Source organism: Trachypithecus francoisi, unplaced genomic scaffold (genome assembly GCF_009764315.1).
Source record: "Trachypithecus francoisi isolate TF-2019V2 unplaced genomic scaffold, Tfra_2.0 Lachesis_group2, whole genome shotgun sequence".
Taxonomy (NCBI): domain Eukaryota; kingdom Metazoa; phylum Chordata; class Mammalia; order Primates; family Cercopithecidae; genus Trachypithecus; species Trachypithecus francoisi.
Window position 1 is genome coordinate 110,800,825 of NW_022681465.1, and position 14,965 is coordinate 110,815,789.

The 14,965-nt window shown below is 46.8% G+C and overlaps 1 protein-coding gene across 13 annotated transcripts in view; it reads right to left on the bottom strand.

Moving 5' to 3' along the window:
• Positions 1-14,965, bottom strand: part of ZNF346 (zinc finger protein 346) — an 82,708-nt gene that overhangs the window by 57,502 nt on the left and 10,241 nt on the right. For 10 of the 13 annotated variants that reach the window (XM_033180063.1, XM_033180065.1, XM_033180061.1 and 7 more), the window contains exon 1: positions 7,278-7,510. The exons of 1 other annotated variant lie outside the window; for it this stretch is intronic. In XM_033180063.1, the coding sequence (XP_033035954.1) occupies positions 7,278-7,452 (175 nt within the window). In that variant the 5' untranslated portion in view covers positions 7,453-7,510. Of the gene's footprint in view, positions 1-2,862; positions 2,869-7,277; positions 7,511-14,965 lie in introns of those variants that run through there. 2 more of the 13 variants (XM_033180070.1, XM_033180073.1) reach the window with 2 other exon arrangements.

Here is a 14,965-nt window from a genome sequence, read left to right on the forward strand (position 1 = left end):
AAAATCACCCTATTAACATGTACCAAGGTGTGGTTGAAAGGGGCTTGTTATATGGCCAGGCGCAGTGGCTCACGCCTGTAATCCCAGCACTTTGGGAGGCCGAAGTGGGCGGATCACGAGGTCAGGAGATCGAGACCATCCTGGCTAACATGGTGAAACCCCGTCTCTACTAAAAACACAAAAAATTAGCCAGGCGTGGTGGCAGGCACCTGTGGTCCCAGCTACTCGGGACGCTAAGGCAGGAGAATGGTGTGAACCCAGGAGGTGGAGCTTGCAGTGAGCCGAGATCATGCCACTGCACTCCAGCCTGGGCAACAGAGAGTCCGTCTCAAAAAAAAAAAAAAAAAAAAGAAAGGGGCTTGTTATAAATAACAAAAGTCTGTTTTTCACCTTTCTTGCTCTGGAGCAGTTCCAGAGGTGTTTCAGGAACCAAGGACAAAAGGCCAAATATTTTAACAGAAGATACTCTTACTGCTTTAGTCTGAAGAAATTATAAGGGTTATAGAAGCTGTGAGCCAGGAACTATGGAGGGAAACATATGTATATATAATATATTTTATAACGTCACAAGTGCTTAAGAGAGAAACTTATAATTTTAAACATCTAAATCAGAAAAGAATGGTCTCAAATCAGCAACATACAATCTCACCTTAGAAAATAGAAAAGATCAAGAAAATGACAAATTCTTAGCTAGACTAAGCGAGAAAACAATCAGGGGCCTCACGCCTGTAATCCCAGTACTTTGGGAAGCAGAGGTGGACAGATCACTTTAGAGTTTGAGGAGTTCAAGACCAGCCTGGCCAACAGAGTGAAACTCTGTCTCTACTGAAAATACAAAAAAATTAGCCGAGCATGGTGGCACATGCACTCCTTAGAGCAAGAGTGAAAGTTTATTAAAAATCTCAGCTACTCAGGAGGCTGAGGCAGGAGAATTGCTTGAACCTGGGAGCCAAAGGCTGCAGTGATCGTTACTGCACTCCAGCCGGGCAAGACCCTGTCTCAAAAGAAAAAAAAAAAGCGACACAAGGAGAAACACAAAATTCTGTGTACACTTAAAACAAGTAAAGAAACTGAATTAATAATTAAATATCTTTCCACAAAAGAAAAGCCCAAGCCAGCTGATTGCCATGGCCCATGTCTATAATCCCAACCCTTTGGGAGGCTAAGGCAGGAGGATCACTTGAGGCCAGGAGTTTCAGACCAGCCTGGGCAAAAGAGAAAGACCCTCTATGAAAAAAACACAAAAATTAACTGGTCATAGTGGTATGCCCTTGCAGTCCTAGCTTTGAGTTTGAGCCTGCAGTGAGCTATGATTGTGCCACTGCACTCTAGCCTGGGCATAGCCTGGGCAACAAAAACCCTGTCTCTAAATAAATAGAAAATCAAAAAAAAAAAAAAAAAAAAAAAAAGGAAAGGAAGAAAGAAAAGCTTAGGCCCAGGTAGCTTCACTGGTGATAACGTTTTTTTTTTTTTTATTTTGAGACAGAGTCTCAATTGTGCTGCCCAGGCTGGAGTGCAGTGGCACAATCTTGGCTCGCTGCAACCTTAGCCTCCTGGGTTCAAGCGATTCTTGTGCCTCAGCCACCTGAGTAGGTGGGATTACAAGTGAGTCAGTCACCACACCTGGCGAATTTTTGTATTTTTACAAAAACACAAAGTTTACAAAAATTTACAGGTTTTCTCCATGTTGCCCAGGCAGGTCAGAAAATAACTTTTATCGGCTGGGCGCAGTGGCTCACTCCTGTAATCCCAGCACTTTGGAAGGCCGAAGCAGATCACCTGAGGTCAGGAGACCAACCTGACCAACATGGCAAAACTCCATCTCTACTAAAAATACAAAAATTAGCTGGATGTGCTGGCGGGCGCCCGTAATTGCAGCTACCTGGAGGCTGAGGCACGAGAATCGCTTGAACCTGGGAGGCAAAGGTTACAGTGGGCCAAGATCGCATCACTACACTCCAGTCTGGGCAGCAGAGTGAGACTGTCTCAAAAAAAAAAAAAAAAGAAATAAAAGAAAAGAACTTTTATCTCCAAGTTCTGCCCTGTGCGGTGGCTCACGACCGTAATCCCAGCACTCTGGGAGGCCGAGGCGGGTGGATCACAAGGTCAGGAGATAGAGACCATCCTGGCTAATAGGCGTGGCGGCAGGCGCCTGTAGTCCCAGCTAATCGGGAGGCTGAGGCAGGAGAATGGCATGAACCCGGGAGGCGGAGCTTGCATAAGCTGAGATGGTGCCACCGCACTCCAGCCTGGGCGACAGAGCGAGACTCCGTCTCAAAAAAAAAAAAAAAGAATCCAAGTTCTTTTAAATGATCAGGGCCCAGAGAGATATTAAAATGAGATCGTAGGCCGGGCGCGGTGGCTCAAGCCTGTAATCCCAGCACTTTGGGAGGCCGAGGCGGGCGGATCACGAGGTCAGGAGATCGAGACCATCCTGGCTAACACGGTGAACCCCGTCTCTACTAAAAATACAAAAAACTAGCCGGGCGAGGTGGCGGGTGCCTGTAGTCCCAGCTACTCGGGAGGCTGAGGCAGGAGAATGGCATGAACCGGGAGGCGGAGCTTGCAGTGAGCTGAGATCCGGCCACTGCACTCCAGCCCAGGTGACAGAGCGAGACTCCGTCTCAAAAAAAAAAAAAAAAAAAAAAAAAGAGATCGTAATCACTTCCTACTCCCCCTTTTTAAGCTATGACTCATCTATCAAAATTGCTTCCTATTGCCACAAGTGGGTAAGGATTAATCTAATAATGTCCTACCTGACGCTATATCCTACATCCTATAGCTTAACAATGTATAGCCAATCACTAACCAATGTTATTTCTGTAAATCAATAAGAATTCTTGACAAACGACTTTGTCCCACTCCCTATCCACATTTTTTGCCTTTAAAAATCAAGTAAACTCTTTAAATCATATTTTGTGTGTTAGCCTCTTCCTTGTAGGTCAACATTTCTATAAAATACTGTGAGGCCGGGCGCGGTGGCTCAAGCCTGTAATCCCAGCACTTTGGGAGGCCGAGACGGGCGGATCACGAGGTCAGGAGATTGAGACCATCCTGGCTAACATGGTGAAACCCCGTCTCTACTAAAAAAACTACAAAAAACTAGCCGGGCGAGGTGGCGGCGCCTGTAGTCCCAGCTACTCGGGAGGCTGAGGCAGGAGAATGGCGTGAACCCGGGAGGCGGAGCTTGCAGTGAGCTGAGATCCGGCCACAGCACTCCAGCCTGGGTGACAGAGCGAGACTCCGTCTCAAAAAAAAAAATAAAATAAAATAAAATAAAATACTGTAAAAAGAAATATTACCAACTGGGTGTGGTGGCTCACACCTGGAATCCCAACACTTTGGGAGGCTGAGGCTCGTGGATCACCTGAGGTCAGGAGTTCAAAACCAGCCTGGCCAACACGGTGAAACTCTGTCTCTACTGAAAATACAAAAAAATTAGCTGGGTATGGAAGCGCTCCCCCTGTAATCACAGCTACTTAGGAGGCTGAGGCTCGAGAATCACTTGAATCTGGGACAGCGAGGCTGCAGTGAGCTGAGATCATGCCACCACACTCTAGCATGGGTGACAGAGTGGGATTCCATCTGCACTCCAGCCTGGGTAACGGTGAGACTGTGTCTCAAAAAAAAAAAAAAAAAATATTAAGAAGATCTACAAGAGAAAATTTCTCAAATCTTGGGTTAAGATAAAGAGTTATGGCCGGGCGCGGTGGCTCAAGCTTGTAATCCCAGCACTTTCGGAGGCCGAGACGGGCGGATCACGAGGTCAGGAGATCGAGACCATCCTGGCTAACACCATGAAACCCCGTCTCTACTAAAAAATACAAAAAAAACCTAGCCGGGCGAGGTGGCGGGCGCCTGTAGTCCCAGCTACTCGGAGGCTGAGGCAGGAGAATGGCGTAAACCCGGGAGGCGGAGCTTGCAGTGAGCTGAGAACCGGCCACTGCACTCCAGCCCGGGCGACAGAGTGAGACTCCGTCTCAAACAAACAAACAAACAAAAAAAAAAAAAAAGAAAAAAGAGTTATTAGATATGACACTAAAAGCACAATACATAGGATAAAAAACTGATAAATTTAATTTCATCAAAACTTAAAACTTTTGTGCTTCAAAAGGCACTGTTTAGAAAATGAAAACACAAGTCACAGTTGGGGGGAAATCTCTGGAAATCATATCTATAATAAAAGACTTGTACCCAGAACACACAGACAACTCTTACAACTCAGTAGAAGACAAACAGCCCAATTACAAAATAGGCAAATGATGTCAATAGATATTTCACCAGATCTACAAATGGGTAGTTAGCCCATGAAAAGGTGCTCAGTATTATCAGTCTTTAGGAAACCACAATGAGTTATCACTACATGCCCACTAGAACGCCTATAATCAAAAAAGACAATTGTCAAGGTTATAGAAAAAGCAAAACCCTCATACACTGAAGGCAGAAATATAAAAGGTGAAGCCATTTTGGAAAACAGTTTGGCAGTTCTTCAAAATGTTAGAGTTACGATATGACCCAGCAATTCCATTCTTAGGGATATACTCAAGAAATGAAACGTATGTTCACACAAAAACTTGGGCATGAATGTTCGCAGCAGCATTATTCACAAAAACTCCAAACTGGAAACAATCCAAATGTCTAGAAATAATGAATAGATTAATAGAATGTGTTATATTCATTCAATGGAATTCTATTTAGCAATAAAAATGAAGTACTAATACACACCATGACTTGGCTGAATTTCAAAAACATGCCAAGAGAAGCCAAACTCAAAAGACTACCCAAGACAGAAAACAGATCACTGGTTGCCTAGGGCAGGAGGTGGGAGTGGGGATTTAATATAAACGAGCTCACAAGGAACTAACTGGGGTAATGGAAATGTTCTAAAACTGGACTGTGGTAATGGCTATACAACTGTACATTGGCTAACAATCATTGGCGATACGCTTACAACGGGTGACTTGTATGGTATATAAACTGTAACTCAATGAAGGTGCTAAGAGAAGAAAAAGGGTGAGTAGAACTTAATGTTGCAGGTGTCTACCTAGATTTCATACAAATGTGCGAGAAGTGAGGAGAACAGGGAAATGAAATGGGTTGTAACAGTGCCACTGTACACTCACACACACATAGCAGACACTTTTTTTTTTTTTTTTTTGAGACAGTCTCGCTCTGTCACCCAGACTGGAGTGCAGTGGCCGGATGTCAGCTCACTGCAAGCTCCGCCTCCCGGGTTTACGCCATTCTCCTGCCTCAGCCTCCTGAGTAGCTGGGACTACAGGCGCCCGCCAGCTCGCCTGGCTAGTTTTTTGTATTTTTTTAGTAGAGAAGGGGTTTCACCGTGTTAGCCAGGATGGTCTCGATCTCCTGACCTCATGATCCGCCCGTCTCGGCCTCCCAAAGTGCTGGGATTACAGGCTTGAGCCACCGCGCCCAGCCCATAGCAGACACTTTTTAGAGCACAGTGGTTTTCTGCTTCAAGATCCAGGGCAAAGGTCACCTTCTTTTTGTGCACCTCCAACTCTTAAAACATTCCTCAGCACTGCATCCTTTACATTACACTGGAACTGCTTTAGTGTCTGCTTCCCGGACTAGACTGCAAGACTTTCCAGGGAAAGGGCAGTATCTTCCTCTGATACTCCAGCTCTGAAGCCCAACCAATTCTGGGTTGAAAGCAGACATCCGTGAATGTTTGTCAAATTAATGAAAGGAAAATGGGGGTAGGGCGAGGAAACTATCAAACAAGTTTGAAAGTAGGAGAGCCGGGTGTGGTGGCTCATGCCTGTAATCCCAGCACTTTGAGAGGTCAAGGAGGGCAGATCACTTGAGGTCAAGAGTTCGAGAACAGCCTGGCCAACATGGTCAAACCCCATCTCTACTAAAAATACAAAAATCAGCTGAGCATGATGGTGGCCGCCTGTAATCCCAGCTACTCCGGGGGCTGGGGCAGTATAGAACTGCTTGAACCTGGGAGGCAGAGGTTGCGGTGGGAATGTGCCACTGCACTCCAACCTGGGTGACAGAGTGAGACTCTCTCAAAAAAAAAAGAAAAAAAAAAAGGAGAGAGGGCCCCAGAAATGGTATGTGTGTGTATATATTTATATATACACATATATGTAAACATACACATACATATACACACACACACATACAATTTCTAGGGCCCTGCCTCCTTTCTTTTATATATATATATATATAAACTTAGGAGACAGGCTAGACTTGTTTTTAAATTGGAGAATTATATACCAGGGTGTAGGTCTGTGTACTACCCCTAATTTAAACATATCTTCCTTAGATATGGTCAAAATTTCAATTTTATCCAGGGCAGTCAGTTCACAAATAGCATATTAAACTTTCCATCACAAGTCTGCTTAGCAAGCAAACAAATCACTGGAGAAATCTGATTTTCCTCCAGATACCTGACAGGGTTAGCAGAGAAGCCCAGATAGAGTTCTTGTACATTTGGGTTAGCATTAAGCAGCTGGCTCCGAAAAGGACAGTGAAGGGCGTCACACAAGAAGGTCAGAACAGCTCTTTCCCATCCTTCTCTTTCTTTCATCCCATCTTACCCAGTCTCAGGTCAAGTGCGCAGCAAGCTGGGACGCTTCGGCCCAGAAGTGACCCCTGACGTGGCTTTGCTTATACTGTTCTCAGCAACTTTGGGTCAAGTGTAGGACACAAAGAAGCTGGAGTCAAAGCGAACCCAGACCAGTTTCTCAGGCTCCTTGTCCCCACCTTAGAATAAGGGACCCAGCAAGTAGAAGCCAGAGAGCTAAAAACGGGTAAGCCAGAGCTCAGTCATCAAGACCAGGAGGAACCCGGGGGTAAGGAGAAGGCCTTCCAGAGCCCTGGGACGTGTGGGGCCCGAGAGAAGGGAGGCAAGAGGCTCTACGAGGAAATCTGGAGATTGGGACGATGAGGAGTCAAGGAGTGGTGAGGGGCACTCGGCTTGAATTACGGGGACGGCAAAGACTGTGGGTCTCCGACGAGTATAGGGATGACAATCTTCGAATTTGGGAAAAACTGCGCTGTGGTGACTGATGAAGGAGGAGGGGAAAAACTCAGGGCCTGAGCGTGAGCGGCCGTGATCACCCTCAGCGCGCTGGGGGCCCGATTCTTGGGGTGCCCGCGCCTGAATGGGGAGCACAAGTCTGGGGGTCCCGGAGCGCAGCACGCAAGGAGGCGGGCCAGGGGGTGTGACCGTAGGCGCTTCCGCAGCTCCCCGTGCGCCGCGCAGGCGGGTGAGGGGCTTCCTGCCTCCAAAGCCCCCGACTCACCTTCCTCCCTACCCACCGGCTGGGCACCGGACACGGCTTCCCACAGGCGGCGCGCCCTCTCGCGGTCAAAGCGCACCCCATCCGGCTCCTGACCCTCCAGCTCCTCCGAGCTGTTGTAACGCCCGGCCCCTCCGCCGTCTGCGGCCTCCACTGTGGCCGGGGCGGGATACGCCATCTTCCCCGCAAACCCTCGCCGGTGGAGAGCAGCTCAGGCGCCTAAGTATCGCGAGATTGGGGGAGTGGTACTTGGTCCGGCCAATAAATCTCGCGAGGTTTGGGTGCTGCCGTGCGGTACCTGGCGCTTATTTTGCTTTGCTACATCTGGTACCCCAGATTCGGAAACCTGTCGCTGATTCCGCAGCAGTGACACCCCCTCCCGGAGGGGCTAGTGCGGTTTTGACTCAGGGCTTTCACCTTGCTCACGGTCAGCCCTTGATACTTTTCATTTCGTTCTCAAGGTCCCGTTATGTGGGAGTGTTTTCGCCATTTCATTTACAGGGAAACTGAGGCCCAGAACCTAGAAATGGTTAACTCAACAGTTCGCTGCTAGTAAGTAGTAGTACAGCTGAGGTTCCGTATTACTAATAATAGATACTACTTGTTGAGTTCCAAGTGCCGGCTCCCAGCTCTGATCTTCCCTGAGACTCCGGACCTGTACACATCCAGTTGCCTCTTCCACAGTTCACTCGAATGGCTAATAGGCTTCTCCAATGTAGCTGTCAGACCCCTAATTTTATCTTCCAATCCCAGAGCTTCTCCTTCCCGTGTCTTTGGGAGCCATCATCTCTTGCCTAGGTTATTGTAGTAGCCACCTCATTGGTATTCCCAGCACAGCAGTCCCAGGGATCCTCTTATGACAAGTCAGATCATGACACTTAGGTTCTCAAATCCTCCAACAGTTTCCCATCTCACTATTAGTAAAAGCCAAAGTCCTTACTTTGACCAACAAGGCCCTGTACAATCTGACTTCACTTAATCTCCCTGATCCTGATGTGTCACTCAGTCCCCAACTCCTTAATTCCTGTCCCGTTTACACAGGCCTCCTGGGGTGCATTTCTCCCATATATCTTCATGGCTCAGTCTCCCATTTCCTTCTCTGGCTACTGTATCTCAAATACCTTCTCTGGCTATCTCATCTAAAATGTTACTTTTCCACACACACTTCATGTCCTCCTTTCCTGCTGTATTTCGTATATATTTTACTTTTTATCTTGTTTATTGTCTGTCTACCTACTAGAAGGCAAGCCCCAGGAAGGCAGGGATTTTTGTCTATTTTCGTTTCTTTTTCTTTCTTTCTTTTTTTTTTTGAGACGGAGTTTTGCTCTGTCGCCACGTTGGAGTGCAGTTACGCGATCTCGGCTCACTGCAACTTCCGCCTCCCGGGTTCAAGCAATTCTCCTGCTTCAGCCTCCCGAGTAGCTGGGATTACAGGCACATGCCACCGCGTCCAGCTAATTTTTGTATTTTTGGTAAAGACGGGGTTTCACTATGTTAGCTAGGCTGATCTCGAACTCCTGACCTGGTAATCGTCCCACCTCAGCCTCCCGAAGTGCTGCGATTACAGGCACAGGTCACCGCGCCCAGCCTTTTGTCTCTTTTCATTGCACCTGAATCTCCAGCACTTTGAAATAGAACCTAGACCCTCCTAGGTACATACAAAATATTTGTTTAATGAATGAAGTTTTTAATATTACTAGCTTATTTCAACCTCATTTGTTCAAATACGGAGAAGTTACTATGAGCTAGATGATATTTTGAGCATGGAAATATAGTAGTGAACAAGACAGGGAAGCTCTAGTATTTTTTATTGTAGTGGAGGAGAGTACAATAAAAAAGTTAACAGTAGGCCGGGCACGGTGGCTCAAGCCTGTAATCCCAGCACTTTGGGAGGCCGAGACGGGTGGATCACGAGGTCAGGAGATCGAGACCATCCTGGCTAACATGGTGAAACCCTGTTTCTACTAAAAAATACAAAAAACTAGCCGGGCGAGGTGGTGGGCGCCTGTAGTCCCAGCTACTAGGGAGGCTGAGGCGAGAGAATGGCATAAACCCGGGAGGCGGAGCTTGCAGTGAGCTGAGATCCGGCCACTGCACTCCAGCCTGGGCGACAGAGCGAGACTCCGTCTCAAAAAAAAAAAAAAAAAAAAAAAAAAAAAAAAAAAAGTTAACAGTAGGCCAGGCGCGGTGGCTCACTCCTGTAATCCCAGCACTTTGGGAGGCCGAGGCAGGCGGATCATGAGGTTAGGAGATCGAGACCATCCTGGCTAACACGGTGAAACCTTATCCCTACTAAAAATACAAAAAAATTAGCCAGGCGTGGTGGTGGGCGCCTGTAGTCCCAGCTACTCAGGAGGCTGAGGGAGGAGGATGGTGTGAACCCGGGAGGCGGAGCTTGCCGTGAGCCGAGATCGCACCACTGCACTCCATCCTGGGCGACAGAGTAAGACTCTGTCTCAAAAAAAAAAAAAAAAAAACAGGTTAACAGTAATAAGTGCTAGGGAGAAGATAAAACAGGATTGCATCTCAGGTGAATGATGTGTTAGGAACATTAGTCAGGGTGGTACCAGGGGAAGCCTCTGGGAAAATGACATTTGAGCTAAGACCTGATTAATGAGAAGGGGTAGCCATGCAAAGAGCTGGGCAAGAGTGTTCTAGCAGAGAGAACAGCAGGTGCAAAGGCCCTGAGGCAGGAGAGAGCTTGATATGTTGGAGGAACAGGAAAAAGGAAAGCATGGCTGGAGCCCAGTGAACAAGAGGGAAAGTAGTATCAGACGAGGCCAAAGAGAGACAGATATGAATTATTTTTGCTTGAGATCATATAGCTCATTGGTGTAATTTAGTAATTTATACTACAAGTATTTCCTTATTCATTCTACAAATACTGAGCACCAGCTCTATGTCAGGCCTCAGGCCTCAGAGCTTCCAATTTTCCAATACAGTACGTGACTGATGTTTGGTCAATGCTTTACAACTCTTTTGTTTTGTTTTGTTTTACAGATGGAGTCTCTGTTGCCCAGGCTGGAGTGCAGTTGCACGATCACCGTTCACTGCAACCTCCACCTCCCGGGTTCAAGCGATTCTCCTGCCTCAGCCTCCCTAGTAGCTGGGATTACAGGCATCCATCACCATACCCGGCTATTTTTTTGTATTTTTAGTAGAGACAGGGTTTCACCTTGTTGGCCAGGCTGGTCGTGAACTCCTGGCCTCAGGTGATCCGCCCGCGTCGACCTCCTGAAGTGCTGGGAATACAGACATGAGCTACCACACCCAGCCTGCAATTTTTTTTTTTTTTTGAGACAGGGTTTCACTAGTGCAGTGGTATGATCATAGCTCACTGTAACCTTGAACTCCCACACTGAAATGATCCTCCTGCCTCAGCCTCCTGAGTAGCAAGGACTACAGGTGGACACCACCTTGCCCAGCTAATTAAAAAAAAATTTTTTTTTTTTTTTGTGGAGACAGGGTTTCCCTATATTGCCCAGGCTGGTCTCAAACTCCCGAGCTCAAGTGATCCTCCTGCCTCAGCCTCCCAAAGTGCTGGGATTCCTGGTATGAACGACACACTTAGCCCAGGGCAGTGCTTTACAGTTTGCAAAGCACCTACATTATAGCATTTAATCCTCAGGGTGGTTTCTGTTAGGGATTTCTTCATAAGTGATGATAAAGAAACAGACCAGGAAAGGTAAAAGTTTTGTCAAGATCACACAGCTAGTTAGGTACTGAGCCCATGCCCGAACACTAGTCCTTAGATTGCAAATCTATGTCCTTTTGCCAACACCAGATGACCAACCTGAAAGCCAGTGACTACACATTACTTATTCTCTTTTTATTTATTTATTTGCTTTTAGAGACAGGGTCTCACTATGTTAGCCAGGGTGGTCGCAAACTACTTACTTATCTTAAAGAAGAGTTCTGGTTACTCATACTTGCATAGCATAAGTTATTCAGGGATAATCCAAGGGATAGAGGGGATTTTTGTTGAAGTGGCAGAACCCACAAGGATATTTTTGAATACTATGTAACAAATCCTGGGAGTGGAGTATGTAAGTTGCTTTGCATATTATTGGAAAACAACCCCTCCACCCCCACCACTCCCAATCCAATTACATGCTCAAAATAATGTCCATTTATTTTCCAATGAGTGCTGTCAGGGTTCATCCCCTGTGCCATAGAGGCAGAGTCCTGAGCTACCCTGCTGAGGGTCTGAACAGCCCTCATTGTCACCAGTTTTCTATTTTGTCTTTGTGTGAGTGCTTCCAAGAATGGCCCAGGCCTGGACTCCTTGCTGGGACCTGGCAGTGCAGGTGATGCCTTATATTTGTTGGGCTGGCTTTTTATTTACTCCTTGTGGAAAATGAGAACCATTTTCCAACACATCCTACTGTGTATTGTTGCCATGGGAGATGAACAATCCCAGGGAAATGGCTTTGCTAAGGGACAGGAACTGGCTACAGTTCAGCATACATTTCAGTTGCTTAAATACTGACTCTGTGTGTGCATGTGCAAACTAAACTATAGGGCTCAAGATATAGTTCTTGCTCTCAAAGAGATTAAACTATAGTTTTTCTTTCTTTTCTTTTCTTTTCTTTTTTTTTTTGAGATAGAGTCTCACTCTTGTCACCCAGGCTGGAGAGCAATGGTGCGATCTCAGCTCACTGCAACCTCCGCCTCCCAGGTTCAAAAATTCTCCTGCCTCAGCCTCCCAAGTAGTTAGGACTACAGGCATGCACCACCACGCCAAGCTAATTTTTGTATGTTTATTAGAGACAGGGTTTTACCGTGTTGGCCAGGCTGATCTTGAACTCCTGATCTCATGGGATCTGCCCGCCTTGGCCTCCCAAAGTGCTAGGATTACCGGTGTGAGCCACCACGCCCGGCCTCAAACTCTAGTTTTTCTAACTCTAGTATGTCTAATCTAGTGATAGACATAAAAGTATCTACTGAGTATGTAATATCAGAGAGTATGTTTTAACTGCTATAACAGAGATAATGATTAGGCTGGGCACAGTGGTTCATACCTGTAATCCCAGCACTTTGGAAGGCTGAGGTGCTTGACCCCAGGAGTTCAAGACCATGATGGGCAATGTGGCAAGACCCTATCTCTACAAAATTAAAAAAATTAGCTGGGTATGGTGGTATGTGCCTTTGGTCCCAGCTACTCAGGAGGCTGAGGTGAGAGGATCGCTTGAGACTGTAGTGAGCTGTTGTACCACTGCACTACTGCCTGGGTGACACAGCAAGATTCTGTCTCCGAAAAAAAAAAAAAAAAAAAAAAGGCCAGTGCGGTGGCTCATGCCTGTAATCATAGCACCTTAGGAGGCCAAGTGGGTGGATCACCTGAGGACAGGAGTTCAAATGGTAAAACCCGATCTCTACTAAAAAATAAAAAAATTAGCTAGGCATGGTGGCAGGAGCCTGTAATCCCAGCTACTCAGGAGGCTGAGGCAGGAGAATTGCTTGAACCCAGGAGACGGAGGTTGCAGTGAACCGCGATCGTGCCACTGTACTCCAGCCTGGGCAAGAAGAGCAAGTCTCCATCTGAAAAAAATAAAAAAAGAGAGAGAGATGACAGTCAAGGCTAGTGGGCTAGTATGGAAGGGGTGGGACAATGAATCCATCATGTGGGGATCAGAATGGTATCTGGGTTACCTCCTAATAGTCTTTTTATTTTTCATCTCTAAGAATATATCTCAAACTATTAGAAGTGGCCACAGATTAGCTTTTACTAACAGGATGTAAAGAAGTGTTGTTTGAATCAGAACCTGAGATTGGTCCAGAACAGAAGGGGTGCTCTTGAGGAGAACTGTGGAAATACCAAGCCCAGCAGGGGCCCAGGGGCACATCTTTGCTGCAATCCTAGTCCACTTCTCAGGCTGGGTAATTTTATTTTATTTACTTTATTTTATTTTTTTGAGACAGAGTTTCACACTTGTCACCCAGGGTGGAGTGCAATGGCGCAATCTCAGCTCACTGCAACCTCCGCCTCCTGGGTTCAAGCGATTCTTCTGCCTCAGCCTCCTGAGTAGCTGGGATTACAGGCACCTGCCACCACGCCTGGCTATTTTTTGTATTTTTAGTAGAGATGGGGTTTCACCATGTTGGCCAGGGTGGTCTTGAACTCCTGACCTCAGGTGATCCACCTGCCTCAGCCTCCCAAAGTGCTGGGATTACAGGCATGAGCCACCGTGCCCGGCCTGCTGGATAATTTTCTTTTTTGAGACAGAGCCTCGCTCTGTCGCCAGGCTGGAGTGCAGTGGCGTGAGTGCAGTGGTGAGATCTTGGTTCACTGCAACCTTGACTGAATGCGACCTCTGCCTCCCAGGTTCAAGCAATTCTCCCGCCTCAGCCTCCTGAGTAGGTGGGACTACAGGTGTGCGCCACCACACCCAGCTAATTTTTTTGTATTTTTAGTAGAGGAGGGTTTAGTAGAGGGGGGTTTCACCATGTTGGCTAGGATGGTCTTGATCTTTTGACCTCGTGATCCGCCCGCCTTGGCCTCCCAAAGTGTTGGGGTTACAGGCGTGAACCACCGTGCCCCGTCTTTCTTACCTGTAGTACTTGAATGGCTTCCTGTTGCTTACTGGATAAAGTTAAAATGTCACGTGGTATAAGAGGCCCAGTATATTCTACTTCCTTTTCTGCCCACTTCTGATACTCTCTCAAGCACCAAGCCCCCTGGATGAACTTTAGCACTGTGGTAGGTTCTCCAACTGGGGCATCCTTTCACATCCCTTCGCCTTTATTCATTCTATTCCCATTGCCTTTATTTATTTATTTATTGAGATGGAGTTACGTTCTCTCACCCAGGCTGGAGTGAAGTGGTGTAATTTCACCTCACTGCAACCTCTGCCCTCCTGGGTTCAAGCAATTCTCCTGCCTTAGCCTCCCAACGTTACCTTTAATGTTCTTCTACCATCTCCCGTCTTCCATTTGACAAACTCATTCAACTTCCACCCCAAGTTTCAGCCACAGCATTACATATTGTGCAGAAAATAATTAACATAGTAGGTTTGAGACTACGGTAGCTCTTTGAAAGGTCTGCTGTCAAGTTTGGCTTTTGGTTGGCATCTGGGAACTTGGGATTTCAGAAGTGTTTCCAAATTCCACATAAAAGTGGTTCACTGCGGCTGGGCGCAGTGGCTCATGCCTGTAATCCCAGCACTTTGGGAGGCCTAGGTGGGTGGATCGCCTGAGATCAGGAGTTTGAGACCAGCCATGCCAACATAGTGAAATCCTGTCTCTACTAAAAGTACAAAAAATCAGCCGGGCATGGTGTCGCACGCCTGTAATCCCAGCTACCTGAGAGGCTGAGGCAGGAGAATCACTTGAACCCAGGAGGTGGAGGTTGCAGTGAGCTTAGATCGCACTCTAGCCTGGGCAACAAGAGCAAAACTCTGTCTCAAAAAAAAAAAAAAAACAAAAGTAGCTCAGTGATTCTAAACTGTTTGTGCAAACAATATAGTTTATGCTGAACATCTACTTTCCTTCTGGGAGTGTGAAATTTTGGTTTGCACCAGGCAGAGTGGTAAAGTAGGCAGCCTATGTAACTGACCCCTGATAAAACCCTGGATTCCTAGGCTCAGGCAAGCTTCCCTGGTAGATACCACTTCATAAGTGTTGTCACAATTAGATGCTGGAGGAATTAAGTGACTCCACTGGGAAGGTACTCTTGAAACTTGTGCCCAGTT